This window comes from Columba livia, chromosome 2 (assembly GCF_036013475.1).
Source record: "Columba livia isolate bColLiv1 breed racing homer chromosome 2, bColLiv1.pat.W.v2, whole genome shotgun sequence".
NCBI lineage: Eukaryota > Metazoa > Chordata > Aves > Columbiformes > Columbidae > Columba > Columba livia.
This window is the reverse complement of record NC_088603.1, coordinates 5,624,439-5,643,253: the sequence shown is the minus strand read 5'-3', so window position 1 is coordinate 5,643,253 and position 18,815 is coordinate 5,624,439. Positions and strand designations below refer to the sequence as shown.

Below are 18,815 nucleotides of genomic sequence, written 5' to 3'. Positions count from 1 at the left end.
AGAGATTGTCTGTGGGCAGTGGTGGAATAAGAAACAGGAGTATCTAGAAGTAGCCTGTGCACATCAAGCACAAAATGCCCGGTTGCTCCCTGTTTGTGGTCTAATGTCTCAGAGGAGACATCCCTGCAGGACTGAGTACATTCCTGGTCCATTTACCAAGACCAAGGAATGTCCTTCATCCCATCAGGAGGTTGCTTTGCTGGCTTGTCCCAGGGGAGCTGAATCCTGATGCTCTGTCTTGTGTCTGCTCTCCACATCCCAAAGCTGAATGTGACCTTCTTCTGAAGCACTATTAGGTTGCTGCACATGCAGGGAAGATTAGCACCACAAGGAGGGACTACAAGTGGTTTTAATCCAGCAAGACTGGACACTTCCTGATTTCATGGTAGGTGAGATATTTTGCTCTGTGCTGAGGGATGTCACACACATTTTCCTCCTCCTTTAATGCCTTGGGTGCTCTACTGTGGTGACCCAGCCTGCTGATTAGGACACGATGAGGGCTGGAAGGGCAGCTGTGATTGCTCACCCCTCAAAACTCAAGGGGAAAACCAGTAGTGCTCAAACTGTATCAAACACAAAGTGTCCTTCCACTGAGAATGGCCTGGGGTGGTGGGGATGGAGATGTCCGTGGAGGACATGGGGAGGCAGGAGGTTGCACAGAGATGTCTCTTCAGTTTCCATGAATCAGGGCAGCCATGAAGCTGGGAGATGAGCTGGGACCCTGCAGGGGGAAGGAGCTATACAGCCTTCAACAGTGGACCACCACTATGAAATCATCAGCTGACGATTAGAAAAAATAGGAAATTGAATCTTGATATATATTAAAAAAAAAAAGAAAAGTTGTTTCCAAAACTGAAGCCAAAATGAATCATTAATCTGTTTCCACCCTTGGAGTTTGTGCTTTCTTTCTTTTCTCTTAAGCACTTTACAGAAACAGACTTTTGTGTGGATAGCTGCAGTTCCCTTTAAATAGCTTTTCTTTGCTAAAGAAATAATTTGCCAAAGATTGGATGAGAATGCCTAGCCAGAGCTGGAAGGAGTTTGTGGGTGGGATAAATCTGGCGGTCAGCAGGGGAGAAAGGAGAGGAAAACGACCCACCCAAAATATCTTCTGTATTTGTTTTCCCTCTCCCTTTTTCTCTTTTCCCTTTCTGACTTTCCCCTTTTGTTTGGGAGCGTCATGCCTCACTTGATACAACGCCTAGAACAGAGGGAAGCTGCTCTGGGTTGGTCCCCAGGCGCCAGTGCAATAAATTAGGATGAATCATAACTTTTAATGCTGCTGCTTCAGCAAGACCTTTGCACTGGCACAGATGAGGTGCCTCCATTTAAGAAGTGACTCTCTCAGGGTGAGGATACACGCAGCATGGAGACAGGTCTCTGCAGGTTGTTACTGAGTTGGAAAAATCAAATTCTTCAGTGTCACCTCCTGGATTGCTATTTATCCCCAGTGCAGGGCCAGGAAAGCTGCTGCTGGCTTTTCAAAACACTGCCTTGTGACCAAAGGAATGATATGAAGACAGAAAGGAGAAACACCAGGGAAAGAAATGTGTGATGTAGGTGTAAGGGAATGACCCCAGCTTCCCAAAGATGTTTTTTCCATTCCTGTGCTCTTCTAACCTCCTGTTCTTATTGCCCAGATGGACATGTGGCCCCTTGCTGGAACAAAACATCCCGAATCTACCTTAGTGAATGGATTTGGGCTGATATGGTCCATTGTATCCATTTAGTTTAAAGGGAGAACAAATGCCAACGTGAACTAAGAGCATGCCAAGGGCTGAACTGCTGATTTTTTTTGGTGGAAAATCCATTGAAGCTGAAACATTGAGGAAAAAAGAACAAAACCAAACAAACAAACCAAACAAAAAAGAAAAACCAACCAACCAGCCAAACAAACAAACAAAACAAAGCAGAAACTTATTGGATTTTCCACTTCCTTGTGAAGCTGGCGTGGGGAAACCCGGGATGACGTTCTGTTTTTTATGTTAGAAAAAGGGTGGGATCTGTCACTGGGAAGAGGGCTGAAAGGCAGTAAATGAAAACAGGCAAAGGATTGCTGCAGATTGTGTTAGCAGGGCAGTCAGTAATTAAAGAAAGACCAATGCAGTTTGGATTCACACTAATGATTCATACCACAGCCCAGGGCAAACATCTGATTTATTAACCTCCATCCTGGAACAGTGTTGGATTACACAGAGCATCTAAATATCTCCCTCAAGCTGCTGGTTTTAGGTCCCAGTAGTAAATTAAAGGTCTATAGGATGAAAGGCCAAAAGGCACACAAAAGCTCCAGGCAGTGCCAGGGTTGTAGGGAAAAGCTGCTCCAATCTCTGCTGCTGGGTTGCAGGACCTTCTGTGCCATCCCTGACCTGCCAGGGCTCCTTCTCCATCTCCCTGCATCCCAGACAGAAATGCTGCAAAAACCCAGCGCTGGAACAAGACTAGACAGCTATCAACAGTGCATGCAACTCTTTGGTGCATCAAGCATATCTGACACCCCTTCAGCTCTTTGTTACTGGGCTCGCTTGTTCACAATGACAGTAGCTTTGGATTTAAAAGACCTGTCTTGATAGGTGACCCTTAAGACTATGAGCTGCCCAGTAGGGAGCTCCAGTGCAGTGGCCTCTGCCATCGAACACCTCTACTGTCCCACCATCTGTCCCATCAGTCCTGTCTATTGTCGTGTCTGGTCCCCCCATTTGACATAATTTTGAGCCACATGGCTCAGGAACCACTTCCAGGATAGCAGTGGCAAGGCAGGGCTCAGCACAACTCATCCAACTAGCAGGGTGGCTGACGTGCTCTGCCCTGTGCTCACAGCAAGGCAGTGAACACCTCTAGATTTGTCTCAGCTAAGTCCAGACTAGGTTCAGTCATGGGTTTCTAAGTCAGCAGTGGACCCTGGGAGCCATCTGCCCAGGAGGGTTTCCTTTGCATAGATTCATAGAATTGTTTTTGTTGGAAAAGACCTTTAAGATCATCTAGTCCAAACATTAGCCTAACACTGCCAAGTCCACCTCTAAACCATGTCCCTAAGAAGCTCATCTACATGTCTTTTAAACACCTCCAATGGTGTTTAAAACCACTTCCTCAACCACTTCCATCATACACTCAGTTTGAAAGTATCTTCAAAACCCTTGGCCTTTTGTGCCTTTCTCCAAGGTTAGTCCAGCCTGTGTCAGCCTTGTCTGCAGTGCATCTTCTTAGCTGAAGTTCTTGAGCTCAGTTTCCTTCAGTCTCTCAAAACCTCCTTTGATAATGTGTTTTTACCCCATTTCTGGAGATCCTCTTCATCCTCTGGTGCCACTCATTGTTAAGCCCTGCAACATTTCAGTTTGCAACCAGGCTGAAAGTCACACACAAATGGAGATGTGATATCAATTAGTGCATCTGGTCTGCACATCTCCTGGTGAATGTGAACATGTTAATCCTCACAGCTTCTCAGAAACCTGGGGAGATGGATATCTTCATCCGGAGAGCAAAATGTAAGGTGGCAGTGCTCAAACCTGCATATCCGTGTAGGTGAGCACTTCACTTTGGGCTCCTTTTGAGAAGTAGTTAATACAAACAAGGTGGCTGGAGGTGTGCTCCACCTCGTCGTAAGTGTTTGTCCAAATAGACAAGAAAAATCACACCCTGGGAGTGTTTAGTTCTCTCTGTTGACTCGAAAGGAGGTGTTGGAGGCATGGAAAGTTTGATGAGGTGGATCACTTTACAAATCTTCCACTGAGGAGAAAACTGGAAGTCAGACTTTGTCACAGCTCTCAGGTTCCTAACAGAAGCAAGAAACTTTCAGGTAGGACAAACACGTGTATGCACATCTTTGAAAACTCTCTGCTCTTTATAGCTTTACTCCTGATAAAATCAACAGTACTCTTGGTTGCCACATCCCAATTCACAGACTCCCAGAGGAAGCAAATCCATATGTCAGAACCATTTTATTTGCAGAGCTGAGCTTGTTCAGCATGCAGCAGAAATGTGAGAGAGCAGGGGAGCTCCATTTGTGGAGAACTAAGGCAATTCAATTTACAGGGCATCTATTCCAGCAGACACTCCACTTTATGTTCTCAGTAGAGTCCAGTGTCCTTATAGCCTTTCACATTTTCTTAGGTTGTATTCTTCCTAGGGCTTGTCACAGGCAGCTGGAATATCTTTATGGTCTACTTGGAGAATATTTATGGAATATTTCAGCTAATTCTTCTTCCTAAGCAAGGGATCTGCTCAACAGAGCTGAACTGATGGGCTGAGTGTCTTTTGCCTCAGGCTAAAAATACTTAATATCACATGAAGTGGAACTAAGAGAAATGAAACAAGTGCATGTGTGTGTTTGTGTCTGTGTGTATCGCCTTATTTAAAACCTTGCTAAAGAAGATAAGCACTCAAATTTATGACTTGTCTTCCTAATACCTGTATACTAGATGGTTTAGTGCTAGAGTTAGGTTATGGTTGGACTCTATGATCTTGATGGTCCATTCCAACTGGCATGATTCTATGATTCTATATTAAATGAAGACAATGTTTGCAATTGGCAGCTTCTGCAGGATGGATTCAGTGCAATGCTACTATAGAATAGCACTTTCTGCAGAAAATGGAGTTGGAAGTGCTCTGGTTTGAGGTGAATCTTGCCCCTCATTGTGGACCAATAAGCTAATGTATCTCCTCTGGAGTTAGGTGGCACATAGACTGCTCTTTCTTGTAGGTGTGGCAGATGTCACCTGCACAAGGGGATGCTAAATGTCTGCAACAGGACTCCAGATGGGAGCCAACCTCTTAGATTTCAAGGCCAAAGGAGACCACTGTAATTGTCCTGTGGAGTGTCCCATATGACACAGTCTGGGCTGACCAGTGCCCCTATGCCTGTGGGGAACATCTGCAGCAAATTCAAGGTTTCCCAGAGTAATCGCAGTCTAGATGGGATAAAAGAAGCAGTGAAGACCCACTGGTAGCAGTGGTATGGGCTGTGGTGAGGAGAAGAGGTGGAGGCTGCATTGCTTTGCCTTCACTGCTGATGTTCTTCAGCCATATAGGATGGGGCTGTGCCAGAAATTATACCTCCCACTTGCTGGACAAGCTGTCCTGAACTGAGCAAGCTTAAAAAGGGCTAGTAGCCCTACTGGTAATTAAGAATTAAGCAACCTGCCCCAAATACCTTATCCCTATTTCTCTACTGTTGAGCTGTGGGCTGAGGTGGTAAGGTTTCTTCTGGGACATTAGAAAGCAAAGGCAGAAAATAATATATAGCAGGATGCTCTTTGCAGCCTGTGAAGGACAAGAGAGAGTTGTCTGCGCGCCTCCCTGTGTCCTCAGTGCAATCCCTCCAGGCTCATCCAGTCAAAGTGTTGACAGAGCTGGATTTCACCTTTTACCAGAGAGTGTTGTGGAAGGACAGGGAAGAGCTGGATATGGAGGGAGGGAGGGTGGTTAGAGATGTGTGAGTAGCAGACCGAAGTGAGGCTCTGAAGATGAGCTGACACATCCCCCAACCATGGATGTGAGGAAGCAGGTCACAGCTCTGCCTGGAAGACGACTGAGGAGCTGGGAGGATGAGGATGGTCTGGGCAAGGGGAGGGAGACACTATGACCCTCCAGCTGCTCCTTTGAGTCTTTTATTCCCAGTCACTGGTACATTCCTCCCAGCAGCCTCTATGCAGCTTTTGAGTGACAGGGAAAGTACCCCAGTGTAAACAGATAATTTGTGGTAGCTGAAGAAATATGCTCTTGGCTGCTGCCTCGAGTGCCAGTGTCTGATTTCAGCTCAAAACAAACTTCATCCACAACTTAGCTGGGTTGTGAGGAGCTGGGTTGGGCTCTGTAAAGTCATGATGCAATTTGCTAGTGCCCACAAAGGGTGTTGATTTATATCATATCCTTGATTTTCCACAGTCCTGTAATTTGAGAATGTTGCTTTTGCTGTTGTGGAAAGGACAAATACAGGGTGTCACTGAGAAAAAGGGGGGACATGCTATGCAGACTGAGGGGTTGTACTGGATAACTCTGAGATCGCATTTTTCTGTAATAATTAGCACTCTCTAAAGTCAGGAGCACCAAATGCACCCACGTGGCAGCAAATTTCCCACTGACTTCACTGAAAGCTGCAGGATTTAGGAATGCTCCTGGGCTGAATTAACTGATTCTGAGGCATAACCTGCTCACCTGGAGGTTGCACCCAGGCAGTCACGCTTCTCAGAACTGCTCCTTGCTGCCAATATCGCTGCTGCCTGGTTCGGGTCCAGAGTCAGCACTCTCCAGGCTCCAGCCTTCTTCCCACAGTCAGATCTTGAACTAGAGATATATCAGTATTATGGTGGTCTGCGAGCAACCACGTGCTCTTGGTGTGTTCCTTCACCTGAGGGTTTTATGTGGACTTCGAAAGAAGCTGGAGGCTGGCATGTGAAATATCTCCTTGGATTAGCTCTGCAGCCAACTGTGTTAACATTGGCATGTCCTGGGTTGCATCAGAAATAATGTGGCCAGCAGTATCAGAGCAGTGACCGTCCCCTGTACTGGTCACTGCTGAGGCTGCACCTTGAATCCTGGGATCAGTTTTGGGCCCCTTACTACAAGAAAGCCCTTGAGGTGCTGGAGCGAGTTGAGAGAAGGGAACGGAGCTGGTGAGGGGCTGGAGCACAAGTGTGATGGGAGCAGCTGAGGGCCCTGGGGGTTCAGCTGGAGAACAGGAGCTGAGGGGAGACCTTCTGATCTCTGAACTGCCTGAAAGGAGCTTGGAGCATGGAGGGGGTTGGTCTCTTTTCTTGAGTAGCAAGTGACAGGGCAAGCAGAAATGACCTGAAGTTGTGCCAGGGAAGATTCAGATTGGGTATTAGGAGACATCTCTTCCCAGAAAGGGTTGTTGGGCATTGGAACAGGCTGCCCAGGGCAGTGGTGGAGTCACCATCCCTGGAAGTGTTTAAAAGACGTGTAGCTGAGGCTCTTAGTGACATGGTTTAGTGCCAGTGTTGAGTTAATGGTTGGACTTGATGATCTTAAGGATCTCTTACAAACAAAATGATTCTATGATTCTATGCAGCTGGTTATTAGTGTGGTATCATGATAGCAGCCGCAGCAGGAGCTCTTTTCAGAAGAAGAGATGTCCTTGGGAAGAATCTGAGAACTCTTCCTTATGCTGTCAGCACCTTACAGTTTCACCTTCAAGAATCCCTAATATTTAAATCTCACATCTGCTATACATGAGGCACCTGTCCAGAAATTAATGGACCTATCTCCCCATTAAAATGTCTATTGGAGAAAATGACCGCACTGCCTCAGTCCCTCTATGGATCTCATACCATTTCCGAAGCTGTGTGTGTGTTTGTAACCATAAATTGCAGAGAATGGGGTAGATTAAATGAAAGGCCCACACAGAAGGGCAGAAACAGTGCTGTGGATAGCTCCCATGAGCCATGACACCCAGGCTTGGCCTTGGTTGCTGAACCACACTCGTTTTTGAAAAAAAAATAGTATATTTGTGTTGCCTCTAGCAGCACAACAGTTTAAATTGTCTAGTTGAGAGGATGGACAGCTCTGTATCAGAGGAAAAGCCATGGGCTATCTGGCGTTTTCAAGCTCGTGGCTTGTAGCCTCAGAGGCAGATCAAGGCCTCAGTGGAAAAACAGGTTTAGTTTTGCCTGTATCTATGGATAACAATTGATGCAACTCCAAAAGGCCCTGGCCCTGGTTGCAGCTGGAGAACTGTTATATCCTTGCTCCTTCAGGGCAGGCCAGAATATTTTCTAATCACCATCTATTTTGTTCACTTTTGCTTGTGCAGCAACTGAAAGGGAAGATCCTTGTGAAAGGCAAGAAGCTGAGCAGGCAGGAGGACCCCACCGGAGCAAATGGGAACAACAACCTGGAGGCTGAGGATGTCTCTGATGAAGATGAAGCTGCTGAAATAGAAGATGAATCTGTAAAGACCGAGATACAACAGAAGGGGAAGGTAAGTAAAAGAAGCAACAGAGTCCAGAAAAGAGGCAGTTCGGGAGAAGCAGAAAAACTATAAACTAGATCTTTGGCTATTTCAGAAGGCTTCAGAGTTCTGCACTTGGAAATCCTGTCTTGTTACCCTATCCCATGACTCATGCTGGCAAACCACTTTCTAGGTGGGCTTTGTACCATGCCAAAAAAACCCAAAAGCAATTGAAATATTCTTTCAATATGTTCCCAGCTAAGACAGTGTGTTCTCAGCTGGGGATAGGGAAGGGTGAATTGTTGAAATCACTGGAGCTAAGGATCCTGGTCACAGAGATCTTGCAGAGCCAAGTATGAAGGTTGTCGTCTTTCCTTAAAGCAAGGCTGGAGGACCCTTGCAACTGGGACAGGCCATGTGGCATTTGTGGAAGCAGTGGAAGGGCACATGCTCAATCTATCTCTGCCTGATTTCCAGACATCTGTTTGTCATGGGACCATCATTAATTTGTTTCTTATCAGAGGCTGATGCTTTTCTGGTCATGTTTTGGGACACACCTGCAGCCTCACTGGTCATGTTTTTTCACCCAGAGGAGGCAGGGAAGGATTTGCTGATTTGTACACTCTTTGAGGGTCCTGTTTGTTTCTCTGAGGTGTAGTCAATAATATGTATAATCTTGAAGTCTGTCATTTTCTTTCCTTGCCTCTGATGGGAGCTGGTGGCTTTCACTTCACGCTCACACTAATGAACGTGGCTGTGGAGTAGGAGGCATCTATATTATGAGAACTTCCCAGCTCAAGAGAAAAAAGCTCAAGGTCTGTGGAGGCCAAAGGATCATTCCCTTCCCCTTATTTTCCAGTTTGCATGCTTGGCACCAGAACAGTGTGGAAAACTCATTGCTAAGACTCAATTGTAAAGTTTAGCAACTAGAGGAAGCCACTGATGTTGAAATACAAGTGATCATGCAGAAGGCAGCAGAAAGGGTATCCCACCAGCAAAGATAATCCATCTGGAGAGCATCATGCCACAAGGATGCTCGGGCACCAAAGATATTGTGTGAAATCCTTTCTTAGCTCACCAACACAGGCAGTTTGGGTTGTTCCTGTGTTTGTAGCCATAGTCACTTGTGAGGTGTGATAGTGGAGCTGAAATACGCATTCACGTAATAACATGCAAATAAATGCAGATGGAGAGATGGGGAAGATGAAATGAAATATTCTTGGTAGTAACACTTGGAAGGTCAGGACTCTGAGCAACCTGATCTAGTTGAAGATGACCCTGCTCATTGCAGGGGAGTTGGGCTAGATGAACTTTGAAGGTCCCTTCCAACCCAAACTGTTCTATAATTCTATGATTCTATGATATGGTTGGATGGGCCTGAGAGGGCAGTGATGCTCTGAGAGGAGGGATTAGCACTCTGCATGCAGGGCAAGGGACATGGCAAGGGCAGCCTGTCCTTTTCCCACCTTCTCTCTGCACAGAGGTGCCAGTGAGTGTTGATAGTTTGCATTATTTTCATCTGAAGATGGTGGAGAATAGAAGCCTCAGGGGTCCTAGACAAAACATGATTATTACTTTTGAGTATGACTGCAGCAACTCCCCACAAACCTCTTCCTCTCTTCCTTTTAGAGTGACACCTTGAAGCTGGCCAAGGAGTTGTCAGACACCGTTGTCTACTGCAAGAGCGTCCATTTCAATGGCTTTGAGGACTCCAGCCATCCTCGGCCTTTCTACGAGATGTCATCGTTCACAGAGAGCAAAGCTCTGAAACTGGCCCAGGAGGCTGGTATGTACATTGTGCCCTGGCAAAAGGCCACGCTCTGTCCCAGTCCACCATAAAGGGACAGCTAGTGTGGGCTGAGCATGAGGAAAAGGCATCCTGAAAGACATCGGTTTTGATTCTTTGGCCATGCATGTCACTGAGAAACAATGGGAATAACAATATCATAGAGGCTGGTACCAAGAAGGGCATTTTATATGGGTAGTTCACATTCAGCCAGACTTACTAGACAGAGGAACAGTACATACAGCAGCATCAAGAAAAGGTAGATCAGCCCCCATCACTGAAAGCACCATTTTCATCTTTTTCTTTTTTTGTTCTGTAGGAACCAGTTTTATTCATCACAACATCAGGCACCTGAGCCGGATCTACCCTGCAGGCTGGAGGACAGATTCTTCCAACTACAACCCCATCGACCTGTGGAACGTCGGCTGCCAGATCGGTGGGTGCAACTGGGAGGTTGGAGAGGGTCAGCATGGCTGGGTCGCCCATGACTTGGCTGTGATCGGGCTTCAGTTGGGGTAGATGTGTGATCTCAAGACATTTACAGGCAAAGAGTCTCACTGGTTGGAGAAAGAGATCAGCTCTTCAGGCTATGCTCAATGACTTTTCATAGACTATTTTCTGGCCATCCTTAAAGCCATTAGGAGAGCCTTTCCTGGCATCTCTGCACATCTCTGCAATTTCACTGGGAGCAGAGTTATCACCATTTAACAGAGGAGGAGAGAGCCAGGAGTTACAGCCACTTACTGAAAAGCGTGCTGATATCTCTGGCGGAGATGGAAATCAAACTCAGACCTCTTGAGCCCTAGAGTAAGGCCATGACCACAACAGCCAAGCCATGACCTGAGCTGTTCTCTGTAGTCAAAGCACCACATCATACCTGCTTCCAGGGTGTTGAGACCCTGATGGTATATTGATAGCCAGAGATATAATGGAAACAAGTGTCCCAGAGCCTGTTAATTGAATTATGTTGTAGCTCTCATCAAGGAAACTCGATGCAGTGATAAGTGGGCAAGCTGCTGATGGCATCTTGGCTCTCTTGATGATGCTGGATGTTGGAGATGTCCCAGTTGTGGACAGGAGGTTTTGCAATGAGGCTTTGTAGCTGAGAAGCAATCCGAGAAGGATTTGCTGACTTCCATGCAGGAGACAGCTCCTTCGGCATAGTAGCGGATAGGTTTATCTAAAAGATACAGTTGCCCAGCCAGGTGACAGAAATTCAATGCAGGACACTTTTTGACCCCATGGCAGGCAGGAGGACAACTGAGAGGGCTGTAGTGGCTCCTCTTGTCTCCAACACCTCCAAATGCAAGAAATCCTCAGTGGTAGCAGATTGTGAGGGTCACAGTTTATTACTGTTCTTCGAAGTGTCCGTGTTTATGTCCAATAAGTGCAATTTCATGTGAACATAATTAGTATAAAAAGACTCCCATTGATGTATCTGAAAGTGACTGAATTTATTTATTTATGTTGCAGTTGCCCTAAATTTCCAGACAGGAGGCACAGAAATGGATGTCTACCAGGGTCGGTTCCAGGACAATGGGTTTTCTGGGTATGTCTTAAAGCCGGAATTCCTCCGGGATGAGCAAACCAAATTCAATCCAAAATCCATCACAGAAGGAACATGGGGGACAAAGAAGAAGCTTCTACTTAAAGTAAGAATAGACGTCGGAAAAATGTCTCAGTAGCATCCACATTCAGGGGGGAGGCATGTAGGTTGTACCTTCTCCTGGTCCCACCTGGGCAATGTCGTCCTAATTTATTTCCCACCAGTGGGGTCTTTGCTTCAGTCCTGTGTGAGCTCTCCTCCTTCAGAGACTTACATGTTTAACGTTTGGCCATAGGAGAGGTTGATGGCAATATTCACCGTCATTAGAGAAACACAGAGGTAGACATGCAGTCAACAGTCACCACTCTTGTTTCCAAGTATCATCAAATCATTGTGGGGACAGTTAGAAAAGTTGCCTGCCCCCTGCCAGCTGGCTGGGCTTGAGCAATGTTCATTAGGTGCTTTGGCTCATGACTGCTTCCTCTGAAGGATGTCACAACATTGGTTCTGAAAGGCCAGCACCAGCTTGTCACAGCAGGTTCTATGCTCCTGGAGATGGAGAAGGATGTTTACCAGGTAGCCTCCCCCACCTCATCATGATGTTATGACCTCTTCCTCTGTTTCCTCCACAGATCATATCTGGTCAGCAGCTGCCCAAGGTGAACAAAAGCAAAAACTCCATCGTTGATCCTAAGGTAACAATAGAGATCCACGGTGTCCAACAGGATAACAACAAGAAGCAGACCAAAGTCATTGAAAACAATGGTAAGGGGATTTCTTCCATGCTTTGCTCCCCTGGGTCAGTAACCCGGTGGCTTCCCATAGCAGAGTTTTCCTTGCCCAGACTGCTGCCCTTCAACCAGACGTTCCCAGGTGCCCTCAAGCCTTCACACACTACGCAGATACATGAGATGTTCTTGGCTTACTTCAGTGCAGGGGCTGTTTATAGATTGCTGGTGGCATGAACTAGCTCCACAGATAGATGTCCCAATGGACAGTTACTTTCAGGGGTTCTTTCGTATCTTCTTGGAGAAAGAAATTCCTTGCAAAACATCATCAGCCATAAGAGTTTCTTTGAGGCTGGCTGCCAACTCTGCAGAGCTAGAGCTTTGCAGGTGCTCTTTACCTCCATACAGCTGGACTTGACCAGAGACCCCACCAAGATCTTCCAAGAGAAGGCTTCTTGTGGGGCTGATTTTATCTCAAAAGTGTCACAAACTCACAGAAGATTGAGGTTGCAAGAGACTTTGGAGGTGTCTGTTCCAGCCCCTGCCCAAAGCAGGACCAACCGCCAAGTTAACTCAAGTTGCTCAGGGTATTACCCAGATAAATTAAATATCTCAAAAGGCAGAGATTCCCCAGACTATCTGGGCTCTTTCAAGTGATCCAGTCTTTGACTGACCTGATGATAAGATATCACTATTCTTAACCAGAAATCCCCCTGTTGCAGGTTGTGCCCATTATACATCATGGTTTTGTAGTGCACCTGTAAGAACCTGGCTGTATTTTCTCTGTAAGGAGGTAGTGGAGGATGGCAATAGTAATGCCTTTAGCCTTCTCCAGGTTGAATAACTCCACCTCTCAGCCTCTTCTCATGTGTAACATAGTCTGTGCAAAAACCTCCTGTAGCTCAGAGCCTCCTCATGATGGGATGAGAGGAAATGGTCTCAAGTTGCACCAGGGAAGGTTCAGATTGGATATTAGTAAAAATTTCTTCATAGAAAGGGTTGTCAGGCTTTGGAACAGGCTGCCCAGGGCAGTGCTGGAGTCATCATCCCTGGAGGGGTTTAAAAGACACAGAGATGAGATTCTTAGGGACATGGGTTAGTGCCAGTGTTGGTTTAATGTTTGGACTTAATGACCTTAAGGGTCTTTCCCAACCAAAATGATTTTATGATTCTATGATCTGCTTGTCCTCTTGGCCAAAGTGGCACAGGTGCTAAATTAACACACAATGTGACAGGTGAGGGGTGAAAGCCATAGCCCCCATCTCCAAAGAGGTGGGCTCAAGCCTTACCCAGCACTGACTTCAGAGATCTCACGGACATTTCACCTCCCTGTGCACCATTTCTCATCAAACACGACTGCAACTTTCTGCCATACAGTGAAAGCCTGAATACTGTGGCCTTCAGAGATCATACAGGGCAAGTTCAGCCCTCTCTCCTGTGGATGTAATGAGGCAGTAGAAGTCTGAAAAATCAACTGTCATCCTCCTACTGACAAACACACATGTATAATATGTGTGTACACACACACACTCTGATTTTTTCTGTGTTGACTAAGAGCCAAGTACTAGAAAACGGGTGCATTTTTTCCTCACTGCTAATGTTTCCTTTTTCCTCTTTCCTGTTTGAGTAAATCTGGCCTGGCTCCTAAAGCTCACGGCCCTTTCTTTCACGTAGAATGATTTTTATAATGCCTCGAGTGAAAGCTGTGTAGAGGAGGTTTCAGACCTGCCAGGCCTGTTCCTCAGGGCTGCTCAGCACACCCAGACCTTGACTGGATGAAGGGACACTGGAGGGATGCTGGAGGGAGTGTTTCCCAATAGAAAGTGAATCAAAACATGAAAACATCGGTGCTAGAAAGGGGCAGCTGCAGGCAGGGCTGCATTTTGTGGGCTGAGGTTTCAGATACATGGCCACGCTTCAGCAGCTCACCTGGTTTGATGATGGTGGGACTGAAACAGGAGCTGTGGGCACAGATGGGGTCCCAGGGGTGCAGCTGTGGAACTCGAGAGGCTGTGGGAACCTGCTGGCTTCATCAGCTCTGAGCATCTCACTATGGCTCTAAAATGGGTTGAAAGTCCCTCCCCAGATACCACTACAGTGAAACCTGCTGTCCTAGGGCTGGTGGGTTTCCCTCAGATTTCATGATTGCTTCTGCCATGGGATTGGCATCACTGTTTTGTTTGGTCTTTTTTATGCAAGGGTGAAGGGCATCAGGAGCAGATGTGTGTTACCTGAACGGTTCAGTTGATTTAAGCCAATGAAAATCAAAATAAAGTGCACCAACCCAACACAGATATTTCATGATGGCATTATCCATAGGCCTATCTCAGCACCTTCAGGGCCATCTGGCAGATCTCTGCCTCCTGCCGAATCGTCCACAAACCCTCCATGACCAGAAGGCTTAAGCTGAACTTTTTCTGCCCTTGGGCATAGGCTGAGCTGATGGCAGCAGGTTTCAAACAGGATGTTCTCTTGTCCTGTTTGTTTCTGGGGAGTGGTTTATTGAAACTGCAAAGGGCACCTGCCGTGACCTGCAGAGAGAGCACTGAGCTTGCTCTGCATCTCTCATCTGATGTGACAGTCACAGTTTTGTTTGCTTTTTAAGTCCGGATCACAAGATCCTTATCCATAATAGAAGTGGTGTTAGTCTGGCTTCCTCAGACAATGCCCAGGGAGACATAAAATATGTTTTCCATAGACTTGGTGATGTTTTTTGTAATCAGACACTCCTCATTAACCTTTCTTGCAGGCAGGGAAACTGAGGTACAGAGTAGTGGCAGATGGGTGTGCCTCGAGCACTCAGTGAGGCTGAAGGCCCCAGAAGGCTGTCACAACACAAAGACACAGCTCTCCTCTCTGCTCCCCCTTGATTTAGGTCTGTAAAAATTTGCAGCAGGTCCAATGGCAACCAAAGAGCCTGTGGAGAAGAACAGTTGACCTCCTTCTTTCTCCTTGTCTTCTGGGAGTGTGGTGCCGAGGTCTGAAGTGAGCAGCCTAAGCTGAAGGGCTTATTAATACCAGGTAGCAAATCAGTGTCAGAGCTGGAAACAATGGTTTTGGCACCTCCTGAGGCCTTGGGTCTGGGTTAGATTAGGTTGTCAGTCAGTCAAAGTCTCCATCCATTTGCAAACATCTCGGACCTCTATCCTACCTGCCAACATTTCTGACCTCCATCCTTGCTTGTGAGCATCTCTCCCTTCCTTGTTGGTGAGCAGCTCTGATCTCCATCTTTGTCTGTGTTACCCAGGCTTTAACCCAAAATGGGATGAAGAATTTACATTTGACATAGAGATCCCTGCACTTGCCCTGGTCCGGTTTGTGGTGGAAGACTTTGACATGTCTACCAAGAACGACTTCATCGGGCAGTACACCCTTCCCTTCACTAGTCTGAAGCAAGGTAAGGCCCTGTGACTTGTTCCTCACAACTGCTGAGCCCCCTGGGAAGCTCCAGTGTCCTAGATGAGAGATCCAGACCCGTCACGCTTCAGGTCAGAACATGTCCAAGATGGGCAAGATGATAAATGGTTTATTGGGCAGCTGCTAACAAGGGGAAGGGATGCCCTTGTCACCAGTGGCCTTGGGCACGATGCGTTACCAATGCTCAAAGCCATCCTCTTAGACCTACCTGTTCTGTGGGGTACTGGGAGGAAAACGCTAGGAGACAAGGAAATGTTTTTGCAGGGTCTTGGCAAACGTTAGCAAATATTTTTCCACCCGGACTAAAGGCCACTTTCCATCTGTGTCTCTGCTTCCAGGTTACCGCCACATCCATCTTCTGACCAAGAATGGAGACCCTTACTCCTCCTCCACCCTCTTTGTGTACATCAATATCCAGGACTGCGATTAGCAGCTCAGCTCTTTCAGAGCACAGTGAAGCTCATTACAGACCTTGAAGGAATTCAGCGTGCGAAGTCTGCCAACATAAGGGTCCCATCAAATCCCCAGTGCCTTCTCTGGAGCAGCACACGGTGCCCCATGGGACCCCTGATGTGAAATAGCCATCAACCTTCTCCCTTCTGCGTGCTGGAAACATCCTAATGCTGCTGTTGAGATTAATCCTTTTGTACCCTTTTGACCAATCCAGCTGTGTTTTTAGTTCACTTCACTTAGCGTGATTTTTTTAATTCTGCTTTTGGCAAGAGGACAGGGACTCATTTTTAGCAAAGTACAGCTCTTGGGTTGGGTTGGGTTGGGTCAGACATCTGGACAGAAAACCCAACATCTGCACAAGAAAAAAGTCCACCCCCCCACTGAAATCAGTGGCCAGGTGCCAGGTGACTTCTTGCAACTTCAGATGTCAAACATCTTTCACCATATGAAATCTTAAATGGGAACACAATTGTCCTCTTATCTGTTACAGATTAAAAGAGAAAGCTGCACTACAAAGGCCCATGTTATATAACTCGTCTTTCCTTTTGTATTGTAATAAGAAATACATGAACACTACTCTGCCTGTGTGCCTGGTTCTCCGCCATGTCGCTTTGCATTCAACGCCTGGCTCTCTCGTCCTGTGAAAGAGAAAAAAGCTGCCGAACGGCAGATTTCCCTCTAACCCAAAGTGAGACCCACTCAAAGGAGCCTCAGAGAACGTCTTTTGCCAGTGACAGTGGAAATACACTCAACTGACAGTAGGGCTTTTTTTTTTTTAACACAGTAAAACTTTCTTTGTTTGTGTTTTTATTAAAAAAACCCCAAACACCTGTAATTTTTTAACACAGAGGAAATGGCAGTAGAAACCGTTGTAAATGTTAAGCCTGGTTCCAGTTGCACTGTAAAGGTAAAACCAGAGTGGTTTGGACAGCAACACAGTATTTATGGCAAAAGGTGGTTTTTCTTCAAGTACAGCTACAGAGTTAAGGGAATATTGTTGAAATAAAATAATATATATTTTGAAGTGACAACTATGTTACTATGTTAGACTGTTAAAAGTAAAAAAAAAATTGAAGTCCAGTTACTTGTCACTGTTTGCCTCTTTGTCTTACTTGAATGTGACACACATGAAGTTGGAGATAAACCTGCTTAATTTCATATAGGTATCATTCTTTCTGGGGCTTTTGATGCCTGGCAGTGGAGAGGATGGGCTGCTACTGAAGAGGTTAATGTCCTTTTAAACAAATTCCATTTCACTCGCTCCCTCACCTATTTTTGAGTCCAAAATAGCCTGGATTGGGTGATCCTTGGGCCACGGCAAAACTGGGTACTATTTAGCCCTACCTGCAGTTTGTTTTGCTGCAGTAATCATTGCTGGACACATCACTGAATTTTCCTCTTCACTACAATATTGTGATGTTGTAAACTACCACCAGATTAAATGTGAACTACATCCACAACTCAAAGGCTCATATCAGATTAATAACGAGTGGTTACAAGAGCACAATAGTGGCAGAGGCCACTGAGGCAGACCGGGGTGTCCGGCAGTGGTATGGGATCTCACATCTGGCATGGGGCATGTTGTATCAGGAGACACATTTGGAGGCCAAGGCTGGAGCATCCTTGACTGCAGCTCAGGGACAGCCTGGGCTCAGGATAAAAAAAGGAGCCACAGGATAAAAAAACCTTGAATGAAGGATATCCAGGGCTGCCTTGTACCACACATGGCGCTTGTACCACATAGCCTGAGCACAGACATGACCAGAGCCATCCCTGCCCCCTCTTCCGTGGTGGCACCAGCTCTTGGTGAACCTGCCTTAGCAGGTGGATTGACTAGATGAACCCCAGAGGTCCCTTCCACTCCAACCAGCCTGTGATTCTTTCGGGGTGAGTTGGATCAACCCACTGAGTTGGCTGAGAACAAATTATTTGTGACTTTGGTGTTGCAGGATTAGATTTCAGTTGGATTATTGATCTAAACAGCCCTCACCTACATGCTGTGGTCAGCACTAGAAAACTCATTGACAGGGAGCAGGACCACACTGTCCAGGGTCAGGGTGGGCTTAGATGGACTACAAGAGAAGCCAGGGTTTCCTCTGCCTGTTGTGCACTGAAATAAAGGCAGGCAAGATCCATGGGAAGAGAGAACATCCCTCATCAGGTAGGTACAGTTGGGTGAAAACTACTGGAGCCAGGTGGGAAAGAAGCTGAGATGGAGATGGCACAGACCAGACCACGATTGACAATGCTGCAAAGTCTCCTCTCTCCCCAAAGAAAGGGACATGATCCATGCCATTACCAATGGAACCCACCTCTGAGCAGATTAGGAAGTGCTGGAGCCCCCATCTAGGGAAGACCTCTTGTGAAAAGAGCAGCAGAAGGAAAACCAGACGCTGCAACAAAAGCAGCAAGTGGCATGAAAGGTGGGATGTCGGTGAGAAGCTTTCCTTTAGAAATCACAGGCAATGAGTCAAACCAACTCTCCCCATGAGAAGAGCAGGAGCAGTTTCCAACAGGCCTGAATATCAGAAGGATTTGTTATCTGCACAACTCCATGCTGGCTTCCGTGTCCTGGCAGGAGCACCCCGTTCACATGATCCGATAAGCATCACTGATGACCAACTTGTAGGGAACCATCCTTGTCTCCCTAATTGGACTGTATTTCTACCCCTCTCCATTTGATTGCACGATGCTCGTTAGACCCGCAGTCATGGCTGATAAGTGGAATCACTGTGTTTTATTGAACAGCACGTGCAATTCGTTAATTTGGGAGCTGGCAGGAGCGTGCCACAGCGGCGCGATCCAAATATTATTGCTTCCAGCAGTGGTAATAGAGGCTGAAACAGGGATAATGTGCACTGATTGTATCCAGCGTGAACACAACAGGAGCAATCATGCAGGTAATCAGGTTGATTTGTGTCTCTGCTGGACTCTTACCTTATTCTGCATGAGAAGGGTGTCGGTGGGTTCTGGGCTGGA

The 18,815-nt window shown here is 46.5% G+C and overlaps 1 protein-coding gene across 5 annotated transcripts in view; it reads left to right on the top strand.

The window, feature by feature from the left end:
* Positions 1–16,916, top strand: part of PLCD1 (phospholipase C delta 1) — a 57,612-nt gene extending 40,696 nt beyond the window's left edge. For all 5 annotated transcript variants that reach the window (XM_065050346.1, XM_065050345.1, XM_065050344.1 and 2 more), the window contains exons 9-15: positions 7,769–7,936; positions 9,536–9,692; positions 10,012–10,128; positions 11,166–11,344; positions 11,871–12,003; positions 15,214–15,363; positions 15,722–16,916. In XM_065050346.1, the coding sequence (XP_064906418.1) occupies positions 7,769–7,936; positions 9,536–9,692; positions 10,012–10,128; positions 11,166–11,344; positions 11,871–12,003; positions 15,214–15,363; positions 15,722–15,813 (996 nt within the window). In that variant the 3' untranslated portion in view covers positions 15,814–16,916. The remainder of the gene's footprint in view (positions 1–7,768; positions 7,937–9,535; positions 9,693–10,011; positions 10,129–11,165; positions 11,345–11,870; positions 12,004–15,213; positions 15,364–15,721) is intronic.
* Positions 16,917–18,815: the final 1,899 nt, after the last annotated feature.